The 17,038-nt window shown below is 38.9% G+C and overlaps 1 protein-coding gene across 13 annotated transcripts in view; it reads left to right on the top strand.

The window, feature by feature from the left end:
* The window catches only part of CEP128 (centrosomal protein 128), a 393,611-nt gene that overhangs the window by 304,139 nt on the left and 72,434 nt on the right, over positions 1–17,038 (top strand). For all 13 annotated transcript variants that reach the window (XM_064571430.1, XM_064571438.1, XM_064571431.1 and 10 more), the window contains one exon: positions 10,727–10,776. In XM_064571430.1, coding sequence (XP_064427500.1) covers positions 10,727–10,776 — 50 coding nt within the window. The remainder of the gene's footprint in view (positions 1–10,726; positions 10,777–17,038) is intronic.

Here is a 17,038-nt window from a genome sequence, read left to right as displayed (position 1 = left end):
GACTCCAGGATCATGACCTGAGCCGAAGGCAGTCGCTTAACCAACTGAGCCACCCAGGCGCCCTAAGTTATGCTTTTTAAAGAAGTGGTTCATTTCATCCATGTTCTCACATTTATATATGAAGAGTTGCTCATAGTCTTCCCTTATTATCCTTTTGATATCTGCAGGATTTGTAGTGATATCCCCTCTTTCCTTCCTGATACTGGTAATTTCCCCCCACCCCTTTCTTTCTGTCTCAATAACTCTTTCTCTTTTTGGTCAATCTTCCTAAAGGTTTGTCAGTTTTCTTGAACTATGTAAAGAACCAGCTCTTTGCTTCGTTAATTTTTTTCTATTGTTTTTCTGTTTTTAATTTCATTGGTTTCTGTTATTTCTTATTTCCTTCCTTCTGCTGCTTGGGATTTATTATGTTCTTTCTTTAGGTGCTTGAGGTATTGAGTATTCATTTAAGACCTTTTTGCTAATGCATGCATTTAGTGCTATAGATTTACCTCTCAACACTGCTTTGGCTGTGTCCCACAATTGTTTTATGCAGTTCATGATTTTTTTTTTTATCTCCCTTGAGATATTCTCTTTATCTCATAGATTATTTAATATTGTTTAGTTTCCAATGTTTAGAGATTTTACTGTTATATTTATGCTTAAATATATCTTTTATATGTGCTTCTATATATCCTTGATGATTTTCTGCCTAGTTGTACAATCACTTGTTGAGAGAGGGATGTTGAATTCTCTATAATTTTTAATTTTTCTATTTTCTCTTTCGGTTGTGTCAGTTTTTCATCACTTTTTTTTGCAGATTTGTTATTTAGTACATACATATATAGGATTGTTATATCTTCTTCATAGATTAGCTCTTATTATCATTATATAATGTCCTATTCTGTTTCCATTAATTTTCTTGGCTCTGGAATCTACTTTGTCTCATATTGATATATCATTCCTGATTTTTTTTTTCATTAATGTTTGCATGGTGTAATCTTTTTCATTTTTTACTCTCATCCTGCCAAATCAGTATATTTGAAGTGAGTTTGTAATAGACAGCATATCATGCATGGATCATGTCATAGATTAATGGCAGAGAGGTCATTAATCAAATCTGGCAATTTCTATCTTTTAATTGGTATATTTAGACCATTTTCATATAAGGTAATTATTGATATGTTAGGACTTTAATTCTGCCATTTTTGCTTGTTTTCTGTGTTTTTTTATTTCTCTGCTTCCCGCCCCCCACCCCCACCCTTATTGTTGGTTATTTGAACAGGGTTTTTTTTAGAATCCCATTTTATCAATTGTGTTTTTGAGTGCATCTCTTTGTGTAGCTCTTTTAGTGGTTGCTCTAAGCATTACATTGTACATACACAGCCTGATGGTCTACTGGTATTGTCATTTTACCAGTTTAAAGTGTAGCAAATTTCTTTCTTCATGTTCTTTTGCCCTGGCTGGCTTAGTCAGTATAGCATACAACTCTTGATCTCTGGGTTGGGAGTTAAAGCCCCACGTTGGACATGTAGCCTACTTAAAAAAAAAAAAAATTGAAATATATATATATAATATATATATTATATATATATAAAATAAATATTTCCTCTAAATGCATTTAGAACCATGTCAGATAGTGTTCAATTTTTTGTTTCAACATCAAACATAATTTTATTTATTTTTTATTTTTTTAAAAAGAATTTATTTATTTGACAGAGACACAGCGAGAGAGGGAACACAAGCAGGGAGATTGGGAGAGGAGAACAGACTTCTTGTGGAGCAGGGAGCCTGATGCGGGGCTCGATCCCAGGACCCTGGGATCATGACCTGAGCTACACTTGATCTTAGCCAAAAGGCCGAGAAGTGATCATGACCTGAGCTGAAGGCAGACACTTAACGACTGAGCTACCCAGGCGCCCCTCAACATCAAACATAATTTTAAAAATCAATAGAAGAAGGAAATTTTATTGGATTTATCTATTATTTATTTTTATTTTTATTCTTTTTTATTATTCTTTTTTATTTTATCACCATACATTATATCATTAGTTTCTGATGTAGTGTTCCATGATTCATTTTTTGCGTATAAGACCCAGTGCTTCATTCAGTATGTGCCCTCTTTAATACCCATCACTAGGCTAACCCATCCCCCCAACCCCCTACTATTAGGACTTCATCAAAATAAAAAGCTTTTGCACAGCAAAGGAAACAGTCCACAAAACCAAAAGACAACTGACAGAATGGGAGAAGATATTTGCAAATGACATATCAGATAAAGGGCTAGTATCCAAAATCTATAAAGAACTTATCAAACTCAACACCCAAAGAACAAATAATTGAATCAAGAAATGGGCAGAAGACATGAACAGACATTTCTGCAAAGAAGACATCCAAATGGCCAGCAGACACATGTATTATTTATTACTGTGTTCTTTCTTCCTCATCTTCTAAGATTCCTTTTTTTTTTTAATCATTTCTTTTCTTTTTCAGATAACTTCCATAGCCACTGTTTTAGTGTAGGTCTGCTGACAACAAATTAATTTTTCTTCCTGAGAATGTCTCAACTTTACCTTCATTCTTGAAGGATATTTTCAGTGCTTTGCAGAATTCTGAGTTGTCGGTTCTTTCCTTCCAGCATTTAAAAAATGTGTTATGACCTGTATGGTTTCTAATGAGAAATTCACTAGCATTCTAATTGTTTTCCCCCTATAACTAAAGTATTGTTTCTCTCTCACTGCTTTCAAGATTTGTTCTTCATATTTGTTTTTCAGAACTTTGTCTGTGATGTCTAGAGAAGATTTAGGGTAGACCCAGGAGTCTAAAATGCCCAGCTGAGTAGTAGGTGCATCAAGAAACCAGCACAGACTTGTAGCTTCCATAAACAGGAGACGATCAAAGAACAAGTCATAAACCTAGGATTTCTATGAGCCCCAAAATACATACTCACTTGCACCTTATGAGTCTAGAGCCAAAACGGGTCTAAAATAAACTGCCTTCCAACCTGAGGAATTTAAATAAAAGTGAAACTTTCTATTAAGTGAACACTATTTAGAGGTAGTATATGCAGAAAGAGGCTTGATTTTATGGCTAGATACGAGCATATGAAACTTATTCTTGGAGTGGTGTTTACAATAGATTATAAACTTCTCTTCCTCATTTTGCTAATTGTGACATGTAGTCTCATTGACCAAGACAGCCCTCAGACCAATTTAGAACAGTGACTTTACTAAAGAATATATTCTTACTTTCTCTGTTGTGTTGCTAATAAAAATGATAAAAGTCTTAATAGGTGGCAGAGTCAGAACATTTTGTTCCACATCTTGGTGTTTCTCCAAGCCAGAGCCAAGAATGAGATGGAATGGGATAGATTATTGTGTTGTTTTCTGTAGCATAGCAGTTTTGCGGAGAAGAGGCTTTAAGTCTCTAAAGTTGTCAAGATGGAAAGTTTCACCAGAAGTGAATTGACATCAAATAAAACATGAGTACCTGTATTTGGATGTTTTACCACATACCCAAGACAGACAGTGGATTATAAACCTTTCATTTATTGGACTATTTGGGCTCCATCAGTAGACCAGTATGTTGTTTCAGCGTCTGAGACAAACCACAGAGGATAGCCGTACTTTTTTAATGTTGTTCTTCATTTTAATCTGTGTGTTTTCTGTGGTCAGTCCTGATGAGAAAACTCTTACCTCATTGTGGTATATCCACATATGTACCAGTGGTGGCAGTAGATATGGCAGAGTTCTAAATAAAGTAGGTACCGATCATAGATGGAGTCTAAAAGCTGTACACTTGAGGGCTTTTTTTGCTTGTTTTAAAATGCAATTGATTATTTTTCACACATTTTCCTGACTTTAGCAGGCATACTGAAGGGTAATTCTTAAAATAATAATAACAGCTAATGTATATATGATTCTTACTATGTACCAGACATAATTTTAAGTGTTTTACATATATTAATTGAAAAATAACACATTTGATTATTTTCAGGGTATTTGGGCTAATGTACAGTTATATTACTCATTTATCCTATTTACCTATACTAGGGTAACAACAGAAAAAACATTTGCTGATAAATGTTATATTAAGCAGAGGAATTATTCATCTGTCCGCCACTGATTTGAACAGATTTTTTGTTGTTTTATCTTGTGAGATATTCTGTACATTTTGTGATGAGCACATCTTGCCAAAAACAACTGCCTTTTCAAATGTTCTAAGTATTTGCTTTCCACCAAAGCCGCATCTCTTGATGTCCTCTCCCAGGGTTGAGGAATTTCATTTTGGATAGCAGTTAACTATACGTTTTCTCCCAGATCGTTGTTATGCAGTTTGCTTTAGCAAAGTTTCCTTTCAGTTTGGGGAGGCGTTGGACAATGTATAAGCATTTATGATAGAGTTTGGAATAATATGTCATTTCAATACATCTTGAAAAGCAAAGGAGGATAGTCAATTTTTTGTGGGAAAAAGTACTGGACCCTGATCCAGTTTAGAAGCCCTGGGCTCAGGTTCATGCACTTCTGTTCACTAGCTGTGTAATGTTGACAGAGGCTTTGCCCTTTGGGAACTCAGTCCTCGTCTATAAAATGTGAGGAGGTTGGATTAGATCAGTGGTTTCCAATTAGCATAATTTGGAGCTTTATAGCTCCACCGTGGCACCACAGGGGTTGATCCCAGGATAGGAATGAAGTCCCAACAGGCTGGGCCTCAGGTCCTCTCCTCTGCTTTCACCTAAGAAGCTTCCTTTCAGCTCTCTAAATTACTGTATTTATTTATATACTGTATACACTTGAAAGTGTGTATGATTTCACTCGTAAGACAAAATTCTACTTGTTTTAAAAAATAAAAGATTGAAAACCCTGGGATTAGGTTATTTCAATGATCCCTTCTGTACCTAAAACATTAATGATTCCAATAACCTGGGGAGCCAAAGAAGAAAAAGAGAAATTGGCCATGGTCTTTAGCATGTAGCTAGTGTCTCACGTATCTAGTATACACCTATGGGAGGCTAGGTCCATCATTTATGACCTCTGAAGTGTTGTAAGGTGCTCTTTTATATGATTAATTTTATTATACCACAACTGCCGCCCACAAAGAAGAATGGCACAAATTTACTTTTGAAAAAGCATACATTCTTTTGAGAATTTACACTCTCTATTGTTTTAGGTAAATGTCAGCACATAGAGGAACACTGAACAGGAGCACTGGTTACTAAGTGAGGTGTAGGAGCCAGAGCTAATCTCTGCAATCATTAATTTGCCATATTCTGCTGTCGATGCTCCTCTGTCCAGTGCTGCCGTTATAAATGTTGCTATGTCTGAAGCCCTTGTTTCTATAACTTTCTGTCCATGACCAGCTGGGTGGAGTTATAATATGGATGAGATATTTTATAGTAAAGATTAAGGGGAAAAATCTACTCATTTCTAAACTTGATCTCCAACCTTTTTGTGAAACAGGGTCAAGTTTCTAGATAGATGGGTTGCTCATGTACAGCTGGACATGATTCTCCTTTTAAAAGCAAATAAACAAACAACCTGTCTGCTCCCTTGGCTACCAGGAACCAGAATCAACATGAAAAGTGTCAAAGCTCCTTAAACAGCCAGACCACTAGTTGCGAAAACTGTGAAGGAAGTAGTACAAGACCGTCTTAGCCAAAAACATGGTCGTGATATATTACTCTGAGTGTGCCAGAGAAATGCAAAGTGGAACAAAACAAAACAACACAACCAGATTCTCCAATTCTCATCCATGCTGGCCTGCTTTTTTAAATGGGATTTTTTTCCCTCTCTAATGACTGTATGTCATAATGAGTTAGTATCAACTCATTTAAAGAGCTGGAGCGAATCCAAGGAAAATACACAGGACTGCTGCCCTTTTCACCAAGAAAAAAAAAAAAAATCTTTCATTAACTAATGTTGATGGAAGCACATTTAGCCACAGCAATTTGCATGGCAGTTGAATTGCTGTTTGTATTGAACAGCAAACCAGAGAATAATAAAGCAAAACAGGAACATGCCAGTGGTGAGCAAGGGAGCAGGGCAGCCCTTCCACTTTTTCAATGCTGATCGTTCGTTCTAAAGCCGGTAAGACCGGACAACAATAGGATTGCTCATTATAACGAGGTGCGCTAATCACACTGTTGTCACAGCATCTGTCACTTCAGCTGTCCAGAAGTCTCACCTGTATTCTCTCTTCTTGTGGTTGCAGCAGAGTAGTTACTTCTCAGCCATATTTTATCAGCACAGGTTAATAACCCTGTTCATCATCCCAAATGGGTGTACTTGAACAAGGGACCTAACAAGTGAGCAATTGCACAGAGCAGTGATGTAGAGGAGGAGACAGTTTTGGGGATCCAAGTTAAGCAGCAGAGGTAGAGAAGCAGTAGTTAGGGAGGATATGGATATGAAGACATCGGAGGCCTGATCGTTGACATCAGAGAACTCCTAAAGGAAATCAGAGGGATACAAACATGTGCATTTTAAAAAATAACAGTATTAAGGAAGGTACAATTAAGTACCAGTGGTACAAATGAGAGCATGATGTGATATATACACGGCAGGAAGATGGCTCCAGGATTGCAAGGAGAGCAAGGCTGTAGCTATGGCTTTAGACTAAGTAATCTCAAGCAGATCATTTGCCTTCTTGGAACCTCATGTCTTTATTTATTGTCGAATGAAGTGCTCACTGTAAAATAGAACATTCTTGCCAATTCTGAGTTCTCCAAGTTTCCGAATAAAGATAAGAAAGCTCAGTACAGCCACACAACCGGAGACTTTTACAACTGACAGCAATCCAACTAAACCTAATTTAAGTACAAGAAAGAAGGAAAGGAAGGGAGGAAAGGAAGAGAAAGATGGAAGGAAATATGAAAGGAAGGAAGGGGGGAGAGAGAGAGGGAGGGAGGGAGAGAGGAGAGTTAGAAGTTCGAGAGTTATGTGGGCTTCAGGCAAGGGTGGATCTTGTCCTCAACCTACTCTTTCTCTGTCTCTTGGCTCTGCTTTCTTCTTTACCAGCTTTGCTTTTGTACAGGTTCCTTTGGCATAGTAGAAAACATGGCTTTGAAAGCACCAGGCTAATATCAGCTTGTGGCTTCAGAAGGAGAGAAAGTCTACCAATTTTTGCCTGTTGTGGACAGGGTTTGGTCCCTGTGTTGTTAGTGGGCCAGTCTGGAGCCACTTGGGGCTTGAGTTGAAGCCTAGCTGGAGGGGGGCAGCTCCTGTCTGCTGGGCATGCTGTTAGCAAGTTAGGTAGCAAGCATTGGCACCTCGCTGGTTCCGACAGGTGTCCGTGTGTGTCTAGGTTGGGGACTGGGGGAAGGGAAATGGTGCCCACCAGCTCTTTTATTCTTAGAGAAGTCACCCAATGACCCCTGCCCCTCCAGCTCACACTCTGAGATTAGTAAACAAATCTCTTTCCCGTATGTCCCAGGCATTTTTCAGACTGTTGCTTCTCTGCTGTATCTCTGCAAGGCTCTTTGTCGTGCTGTCTCTTTAAGGGTGGAGACTCAGTTCCTCTCACCCTCCTTGCTCTCCCAGAGCCCAGCATGATTATTTTTAAAGTTCCAGGTGTTAAGTGCCACTGATTATAAGAACTCCTGATATTGTGCACTAGGTTTTCAAAGTCAAATGTCACAGGATTCCTCTTCCCTGTGAGGGTTCCCCATGCCTGGGGTGCCCACTGTGAGGCTCAAGGTGTCCCTCCCTCCTGAGGACAGGTGAGGGTCTATTTAGCTCCCAGCAGCATCTCTGCCCTTCTTATCCTCTTCCACGTGGCCTCTTCTCTACATTTAGCTGTGAAACGTCTGTTCTGCCAGTCTTCTGGGTTATTTACACTGATGTGGGCATTATGTAGTTGTAGCCATGGGATGAGGTGAGCTTAGGGTTCTACTCCACCATCTTTCCCAAAAGTCTAGAAGTTCTATATTTTAAATGCCAAGTGTAGGAATCTCTTTGTAGTTTTTTGGGTTTTTTTGGGGTTTTTTGTTGTTGCTGTTCAGCTGTCCAAAATCAAGCATTCCAATTGGTATTAGCTTTGTTGGAAAAGCAGCATAACCTCTATTATATATTTGGAGAAAATTGAGAACATAATTTTTAAATTGCAATAATTATCTGAAGTTCTGAGGGTGACTGAACATCTTTACATTTATAATTTTATTAAATCTGCGAGTTGAGTTTGATTATACAAGAGATCCAATACCCATTATTTATCCGCTATGTTTTAGCTAAGGTGTTTGGTGTTTGCTGTACTAAGTGGAGTTGGAGGAACAAGATCAGTTTTCGTTGGTGGTTGATGGACCCTACTATCCATCACTCCAGGTCCAATGTACCATTAAACAGTGTAATTCACTGCAAGGGGCCTAGCTCAGAGAACCTTCAAATATCCAGAAGTAGTGAATCAAAATGGCCAGGTTCACATAGGGACACAGTAGTGATCTTATATCTTGTGAATATTCAAGAGAGTTGTGTTGAAGACACAACTTACTGAAACTGTTGTTTTTAGCCTGTCTGATACACATTCCTCCTTCTTTTAACAGTTCCCTGATCTTTCATTTAGAAACTATCCTTTCTGTTCTTCATCTAATCCCTTTGGGATTATCAGTGGAAGTGCTCCATCCTTTCCCCTAGCCAAGCAGTAGGCAAGAGATCTAAGTTAGGCTCATTAGCTTTTCTGTTTCTGGAATTTCATCCGGAGTAGAGTCACACAAAGACTAGAGGCACCCAGGATAAAATGCCCATTAATTCATGCTCCTTACATCCCTACTATCCCAGACCAGACTCTCTGTAGAGTCTGGATCTTTTCCCATGCATCTATTAGTTACTCTTATATCCTTCTAATAAATTCTGAATGCTTCTTGTACAGTTAACAAATGGTTGCTGTAAGTTTGCAAGTGCTGGGTACCAAACCATCCCTCAATTCCATGTCTATAGATCATGATTCTGTGAGTTGGGCTTGTCCCTGGGCTCACTGGGCAGTTTGGCCTCTATCGAGCCCCCCTTCTGAGTCATCCAGTCATTCTCAGGCTAGTGGACAGCTATGCTTCTGGGCATTTGCTAGCAGCCAGTTAAGGCAACCTGCAGGATGTTGCAGGTAGGAAGAGTCCTGGGCCCTTGTCATCCAGCAAGTTGTCCTGGGCTTGTTCTATGGTGGTGAGAGAGTTCCAAGTGGAAAAATGAAAATGTGCAAGGCCTCGAACTCTCAGGGCAGATGGGCACAGATTCTGCTGTATTCTATTTAGCCAATAAAGTCAGGAGGCCCGCCCAGATGTGAGGTGTAGAAAGTAGATGCGTGTGGCCTCCTCATGGTACCAGCTGCAGTGTCCCAATGCACATGAGTAAGGATTCAGGATGAGGAATTTTTGAAGGCACTTAAACAATCTGCCACCCCCCAAGTTGGTTTCTGTATAGCTAGAGAACCTGCTATGCCAACCAAAGACCGCTTTAAAAATGCCGCCTAATGCCTTGGCTTTCTCCTCACTTTATTGACCCAACTCTGATTAGGGAAGGTTTGGGAGCCAAAGACAGCTCCTATCTGGGATGCAGAGCAAAAATCACCTGTTCTCCTGAATCCCAGTACATTGTGTCTTGAGGGGATTGTTTGCAGCTCCTCTGTAGCTGAATTAGCCATGCAATCTCCCCATCAGTTATACCAGCTGCCAGGTCTCCTGAAGTTTCAGTGTATTGCCTGCTCATTTATGACAGATAGCACTGTGACTTGACTACTCACTGTAGTATTGCTTCCTGCTGTATGTAGTACAACACTTGCTAAAAACATTTGCACTTGCCTTTCTGAGATACATATTGAATTTCTGTAAGTTATATTTTCCTTTTATGCAGCACGGCCTCTTGGTAAGCTATATCAATCACAGAGCAAGACAAATGCTCATGTTAATGTGCACTGCTGTAGGTGTTTCTTGCCTGTTTTCATCCAACTTCTGACTCAGCCCAGCCCTCTTTCGGTTTGGGAGATCTAATGAGATCATAGCACAGGGCGGTCTAGCTGCAGGCAGAAAATTCTGCTTGCCAAATGTATTTTCCTTTAGAGTGAGTTTGTAAATTAATGTAGAGCACTGAGATAGCATGGCTGTATGCATGCATTTAGACAGAACTGTCTTCAGTTGACTACCTTCCCTTCCAGCCACTCATCTCTCTGAGATAATGCCAAGTGCTTGGTCAGATGTAGCTCCAGTGCTTCCCGCCTTCTGAGAGTGAAATGATAATTAATACGACTTTACAGTTAAGGTGGTGTTCTACTTCCATTAATAACACCCATTATTCCAGGATGTTTTAATTTGGTTATAAAAATTGACTCTGGAGGTGGAACGTGGCTTGGGAGCTTATTTTAAGAGCAAATGGTTTGTTTCTAATTTTTCATTAAAAAGAAAAATAAGCTTTTTTTTAAAAGAAAATTTTGTGTTACTTCAGAGTTATATAAACAGTGGGCCAAATTCCTGAAATATTGATATGATTTTGGATTTGTAAATTGGTTGGCTTTCTTCTCTGGTACCTCCACCAGAGTCCAGACCTCCCAGGGCTTCTCAGCTAGCTCGATTAGCAGAGTCCAGAGCTCTGCCCCATCTCATCAGTTAGGATCAAAGGGCTTTTCTTTTACATTCCTTTTCACACTTAAACATCAAATCCTCTTTCCAGGCATCAGTTTTTACAAGCTCCTGACTGAATTTGGTTTGATACTAAGAGGCAACTCATTTTCACATTATCTTGATGGGCATTTTGCTTTCTTCTTACAGATCTCCTGGAGGAGACCCACAGAAAAGATGAAGAAATGGAATCTCTGCAGGTAAAGTAAATTCTCCAATAGGACAGGTATCCTTGGGATAAAAACATTTGTTTTTACTCTGTTAGCCTTTATTATTGCCACATTCAGACCACTGACAAATGGAGTGAAAAACATGTCAGAATTTTAAAGCCCCAATTTAGAATTTGCTTCCTTTTAGAAGTGTGTGAGAATATTTATAATCTCCTAAAGTGGGAAGCCAAGTCAGCCCCTGTGCTGCTCTTGAAAGGAACCTTTATACCTTGGTATAGCTTACTAGGAACCACAGCATTAAGAAATGAAAGCAACGTCTTTGCAAAGTCATTTCACCAAAAAACAGGGCTGATGAATGAGGATGAATTCATGGAACCTACATTTCGAGTGAAAGTCAAGGGTATTCTGACTCCATGAATGTCATCTACCAGTGACCAACCAAGAATATTAACACATACATGGAGCTTAAGACTTTACCTTCTGTGCCTCTTAATTCACTATGGATTTATACATAGTTTTTGGCCTGGAAAATTGTGTTTGAAAGATTACTCTAGAATTTTAATTGACAGTTCCATGGTATGAGCAATTGATGTTAACTTGGCATCTGACAGAGGTGGTTCTCTCTACCTTTTACATTGGGCTAACTTGCAGATGGGTAGCTCAAGTGTCTATCTTTATTAGGGGAAACATAATCAGTTATACTCACATGACAGAACCAATTCACTTAACGTCATGCTGGGGATTAAGAACAGTAAATACTTTGGACATTTAGAGTTCTTCCTGGTCCTGGAAGCTGCAAGGCAGGACTGAAGAGTGATATAATGAGCTGGCTTGAATAGCTTTAGAGGTAAAGATGTTTGCTTCTGGTGAAAGAAGGATGGGTCAAGCGAAGCCCAAAGAGCAGGGGAAATGTTCTATAATTGGGGGTTCTTCTGTTTAATGGTGTATTTGTTAAAAGAAAATTATTTTATTCATCTAAAAATGAAGAAGAAGATAGTTCTGTATCCCTAATAAAAGTGGCATGTGTTGGCCACAGTTCTGTACAGATTAAATTTTTTTAACATCTTGAGCCAGGTTAAAAAGAAACAGCCCTGGTTGGTCCTGTCTGGGGCTAGGAAAAATCTCAAGTGTATGCTCATCCTGTCTGAGAAATTAATATCAGAGTCATGAAAAGCAAAGCTTCCATGTATACTAAATGTATATATTGAAAAGGTAATAAGGTCTTTTTGAGGCACTTTGGTTATGCATTGTATTTGCCAGAATAACACATATAAACAAATTCATTGAGTAGATAGTACATATATGGCCTTTTGAAATGACAGCACAAACCTTTTTGAATTTACTTCTCTCACAATACGAATGTTGGAATCAGTAATCCTGTTAAGTTTAATAGCCTCTGTTGCTTCTCAAATATTTATTAAGAACTGGCAGCATTTCCTACCAAAATGTCCAGCGGGTGCAATAGAATGCACCAGCCAACTAACCATGGGCATTTATAGATGTAGAGTATCGAGTATGATGTCCAACAGCAGGAAAGTTCAATGCTGGCACTTTGTAGTGACAATTAGTACCTAATAGTAACAGTCTATTAAGAACAATGAAACTAACACCTCTAAGAGTGCACAAGAGTGCAGAGACACATCACAGAAAACTTTCATTTTAACACTAAAGGAAAATTCATTGAAAAGACCTATATTCCTGAATATGTGTATTCATATTCTAAATATCACAGGTGATAGTTTTGAGAAGACTATTAAAGTATTTAGGTTGAGGGGCACCTGGGTGGCTCAGTTGCTAGGCATCTGCCTTCGGCTCAGGTCATGATCCCATGATCAAGCCCCGCATCCATCTCCCTGCTCAGCGGGAAGCCTGCTTCTCCTTCTCCCTCTGCTCTTCCCCCTGCTTGTGTTCCCTCTCTCGCTGTCTGTCTGTCTCTCTCTCTGTCAAGTAAATAAATAAAATCTTTGGAAAAAAAAATATTTAGGTTGAAGTCCTACAGTCACACAGTAGAACTTTGCGGATGGAGTCAAAGACAAAACAGTTTAAAAAAAAATGATAGCAAAAGATTGGAAATTGATGACTTTGAATTTTAATACTGGCTCTACTTCTGGGCAACTTTGAGTAACTCAATTAACTTTGCTGTGCCTGTTTTCTCATCTGTAATATAAAATTATAAAACTGTCTTCCAGAAGTGTTTAGTGTGGATTAAATTATCCCAGGAGGGAGAGCTAAATATTTAATTCCAATTTACAATGTTAACAAATCCCCATGTATCCAAATTGGAGTCAATTTTATTTACTCATTATCATCATATAATTATGTATAACAGACATTCGGTATTTAATGTCATCCTCCTTGAGGATAGGGGGTGTTCATCTCTATACCCTTTCCAGTTTTTTCCAGATAAAAAATGTTTCACATACTCATTGAACAAATACTTGTTGAGCACCATTTCTGTGCAAGGCACTCACCGTACTGAGCACTAGGGATACAAAAGCAAGCTGCTTCTACTGATGCCTTCCTGCCCTGGGAAAGTATCTGTTATATAATAATAATATATTTAAAAATGATATTTTTAAGTCACGTACAAGTCACTGTGGGAACATAAAATAAGAACACCTGCCTTGGTGGAGATATAGGGTAGGTTGGGTGGAAGTGTAGGAGGTTGAAGGTGGTGGGTAGGGTGAGATGGAGTAGAGCGGCAAATCAAGTAGATTTCCCAAAGGAAGCCAATATTTAAATGATAACCAGGAGTTAGCCCTGGCAAGTTTGGAGTAATGATAAGTTGTAGGCAGTGTGAAGGAGATGGGAAGACCTAAGGTAAAAGAACATCAGTTTCCTGTTTGAGGAAGTGGAAGAAGCTTGGTATGGTGGAATGTAGCATTGAGAGAGGAGAGGCAAGACAGGAGTGTTTGTAAGGTAAACAGAGGACCTCGTAAAGGAGTTAAGGATTTTACCCTTAGTATATGGGAAACCAGTTAAGAGTTTGAAGCAAGAGAACAATATGATCAAATCTTCATTTTTTTTTTTTAAGATTCTATTTTTTTATTTGAGAGAGGTGGTGGGGAGGGGCAGAGGGAGAGGGAGAAGCAGACTCTCCACTGAGCAGGGAGCCTGACACAGCAGCTTAACTGACTGAGCCACCGAGGTGCCCCTCACATCTTCATTATTTTAATAGGTAACTAACTGGCTATAAAGTCCAAAATAACTGGGAACAGGTAAGATTGAAACCAGAGACCATTTAAGCTGACGTTTATGGGAATCTTGACAAGAGATGATAGTGGCCTGGATTGGGTGGTAGCGAGAGCATGAAGAGGAGTGGGTGGTTTCTTAATGTATTTTAAAATCTAAAATTCCATGAAACTTTTGAGATTGGTTGTTAGAAGGTAAATAGGAAGAGGTTAAGAGTGACTCCTGGGTTTCTTGATTGGGCCACTTCATGGATGGCTGTGCTAATCAGTGAGAGAAAGAGAAGTTGATTAGTTCAATTTTTGATATTTTCAGTTTGGGTGCCTTGAAACATCCAGGTGGTGTGTCAAGAGGGGGTTCACACATGAGTCTAGAGCTCAGAAGGTGTGTGAATTGGACATGCAGATTTTGTTGTCAGCAGATTGGTCTCCATATTATATAGATGATACTAAAAGTCATAGGAGTGGGACACCTGGCTGACTCAGTAGGTGGAGAGTGCAACTCTCGATCTTGAGGTCGTGAGCTCAAGCCCCATGTTGGATGTAGAGCTTACTTTAAAAAAAAAAAAAAAAGTTGTAGGAGCAATGAGGATCCCCCAGGGAAAGTATGTAGAATAAAGAGATGAAAAGTTAGGCCAGTACCATAGGGAACGCTCACACTCAAGTTTCAAGCTAAGGACGGAAATCCTGCAAAGCCGTGTAAGACATAGAGAAAATAATGTCAGGAAGGCAGAGTATCATGAAGCGTGGCAAAGCATATTTCAAGGGAAAAATAATAAAACTGAGTAAATAAACCCTTGAATCCCCCTAGCTAAGGGGCTTCGGTTTTAAAATTAAAATTTACCATATAATAAGTGGTAATTTCCTATCATACCTATGCAGCCACTCTCATCTTTCACATTCCCAAAGATCACAGCACATCACCATAATGGGTACTCAGTAAATTTTTGTTGATCAAATAAACACATGAATACCACCTACTGGACTCTGATTTAGCACCTATTTCTGGTCTTCATAAGGTCTACGCATTAAAAAACAGCAACCATCCCTGTCCTAGAGTTCATTTTCTGTTAAAAATTTTTGGTGGGGAGGGCTCCTAAGTTCTAGTATTCCTGTGTATACACACACATACACACACACACACACTCTTTCACTCCCCCTCCTTTTCTCTATCCTGCTGTGTTCCCCCTCCTTCTTTGAATGTAGTATTGAACCAAAAGGTCAATAAGTGAGTAATTTGGCATGAGTTGTAGTAATAAGTGAAAAAGGAAAAGGATATTATGGTGAGGGAGGCAGGCAGCAGCGGGGAGAGTATTTTCAATCTTAAGAGGAATCACAAACAATGGAGACAAACATACTTGACAGTGATTTCTATAATACAGTTGGTCATTACCAAAATTCTTCACTGGAGCTTAATATTGTCTGGCTGGGGTGTGTTTGTGTGTGTGTGTGTGTGTGTGTGTGTATGACATTCATTTGCAGTTACACTGCGTGCTGTTCTTCATAAAAACAGTGTTATCTTTGACTCTCAATGTGTGGTAGGGTACCAGAGTCCTATTGGCATATGGGTTTGAGGTACATTGAAACAAGCAAATCCCTTCTTTAATCCGCTCTGAGATCAGGTGCTGAAACATTTTAAATAGACACAAAGGGTAATCCATTTTCCTCATTTTAGTTGAAAAGTATTTCAATGACTGTCACCTTCCTTGTGATGAGTGGTAATGGTAGGTGCCGCTATTGCTTTTTGTTTTCGTTTTCTGAAGCGCCAACCTACCTGGTTCACCTTTCATCGATTTCTTGCTTTGTGAACCCTGGAGTGCAAATCACACCAGAAGAGTATCATGCTTAGTCATGAAAAGCTGCAAAGTGCTACCTACGACGCTCGCTAAGCAGAGTATCTGGAAAACACATATGTCCCCCGCCTTTGCTGACTTACAGCCATCTCGCTTTTCATTTTATTTCAAATAAGATAAACCTTGATGATTATGAACATGATTTTTTCCTATTCACTTTCCTCTTTTACTAAGCCATATTCAGGTCATTTTGAGGCACTATCCATATCTATAAATTGGGGACAGTAATAATACTTCATAGGACTATTAAGAGGATTAACTGGGATAAGAAATGCAGAAACAAACCTTGGTGCCTGGCAGGGCTTTCATAAATATTAATTCTACACACTGTTTGTTTGCACCTACTGCACACCAGACATGGTGCTGCATACTGGGATAAAGTGGTAAATGTCCCTGTGCCCTCCCAGTCACCCTCTCCCTCTGTCTGACCCTCCTTGCTCCTTTCATGGGCAACCATGATTTTAAATTCAGATTTTGGCCAGATTATGCTAAAGGATTATGCTACATCTTTGGATAGCTACTAAATGTAATGAAACAGTGAAAAAAAGGTACATTGTGGCAATAATGAAATTGATTATATGGGTTGAATTTGAACATCAGTCTCATTATTTAAGAAGAAAAAGGAAACATTTTAGTTGTAGGATCTATAAATGTCACCAGTGTTTCTGGACACTTTCTTCATTATCAGTATTTTCATTAGAAATGAACTAAATCCTTCATTTAATTAAAAACATTGGGTTTGTGGGGGTTTTTTTAAGTAATATAATTTTTTTGAGACATTCCAGAAGTTACATATATATATATATACCTTTGAAGGATATTGAAGTGGCATTACTGACACGCTGTTTTTCAGATAACCCATAATTATATTTAATTTCTCTCCCGAGTAGCTTCTGGAATCTTCCATTTGAAGGACTTGATTTATTTTTTTAGAAATGTTTTGGGAGTGAGGGCAGGTGTTTGATTTTGTTTTTGTCGCCTCAGTAGTGCTCAGGCAAAAGCATTTGACGTGAGCGGAAGGAGAAGATAATATTTTCCTCTGTCATTACTTCATTTCAGCTACTTATGGAGTAACCTATGACAGCATGGTGTTTGAGGGAAAAATAGAACGCGAATTTCTTAGTTCTTTTGGAAGTCTAATAAATATTAATATAGGGGTATTATACTACAAAAAAGAATTCCAGTGTAAAGTTGGCAGATACATTGTTGGAAACAAAACTGGGCAAGAAAAACACCAAAGACAAAAAGCTG

This window comes from Mirounga angustirostris, unplaced genomic scaffold, assembly GCF_029215605.1.
Source record: "Mirounga angustirostris isolate CCGP_5_RB_7025 unplaced genomic scaffold, mMirAng1.0.hap1 SCAF_9, whole genome shotgun sequence".
Taxonomy (NCBI): domain Eukaryota; kingdom Metazoa; phylum Chordata; class Mammalia; order Carnivora; family Phocidae; genus Mirounga; species Mirounga angustirostris.
The sequence above is the reverse complement of the archived record's forward strand: the minus strand, read 5'-3'. Positions and strand labels throughout refer to the sequence as shown.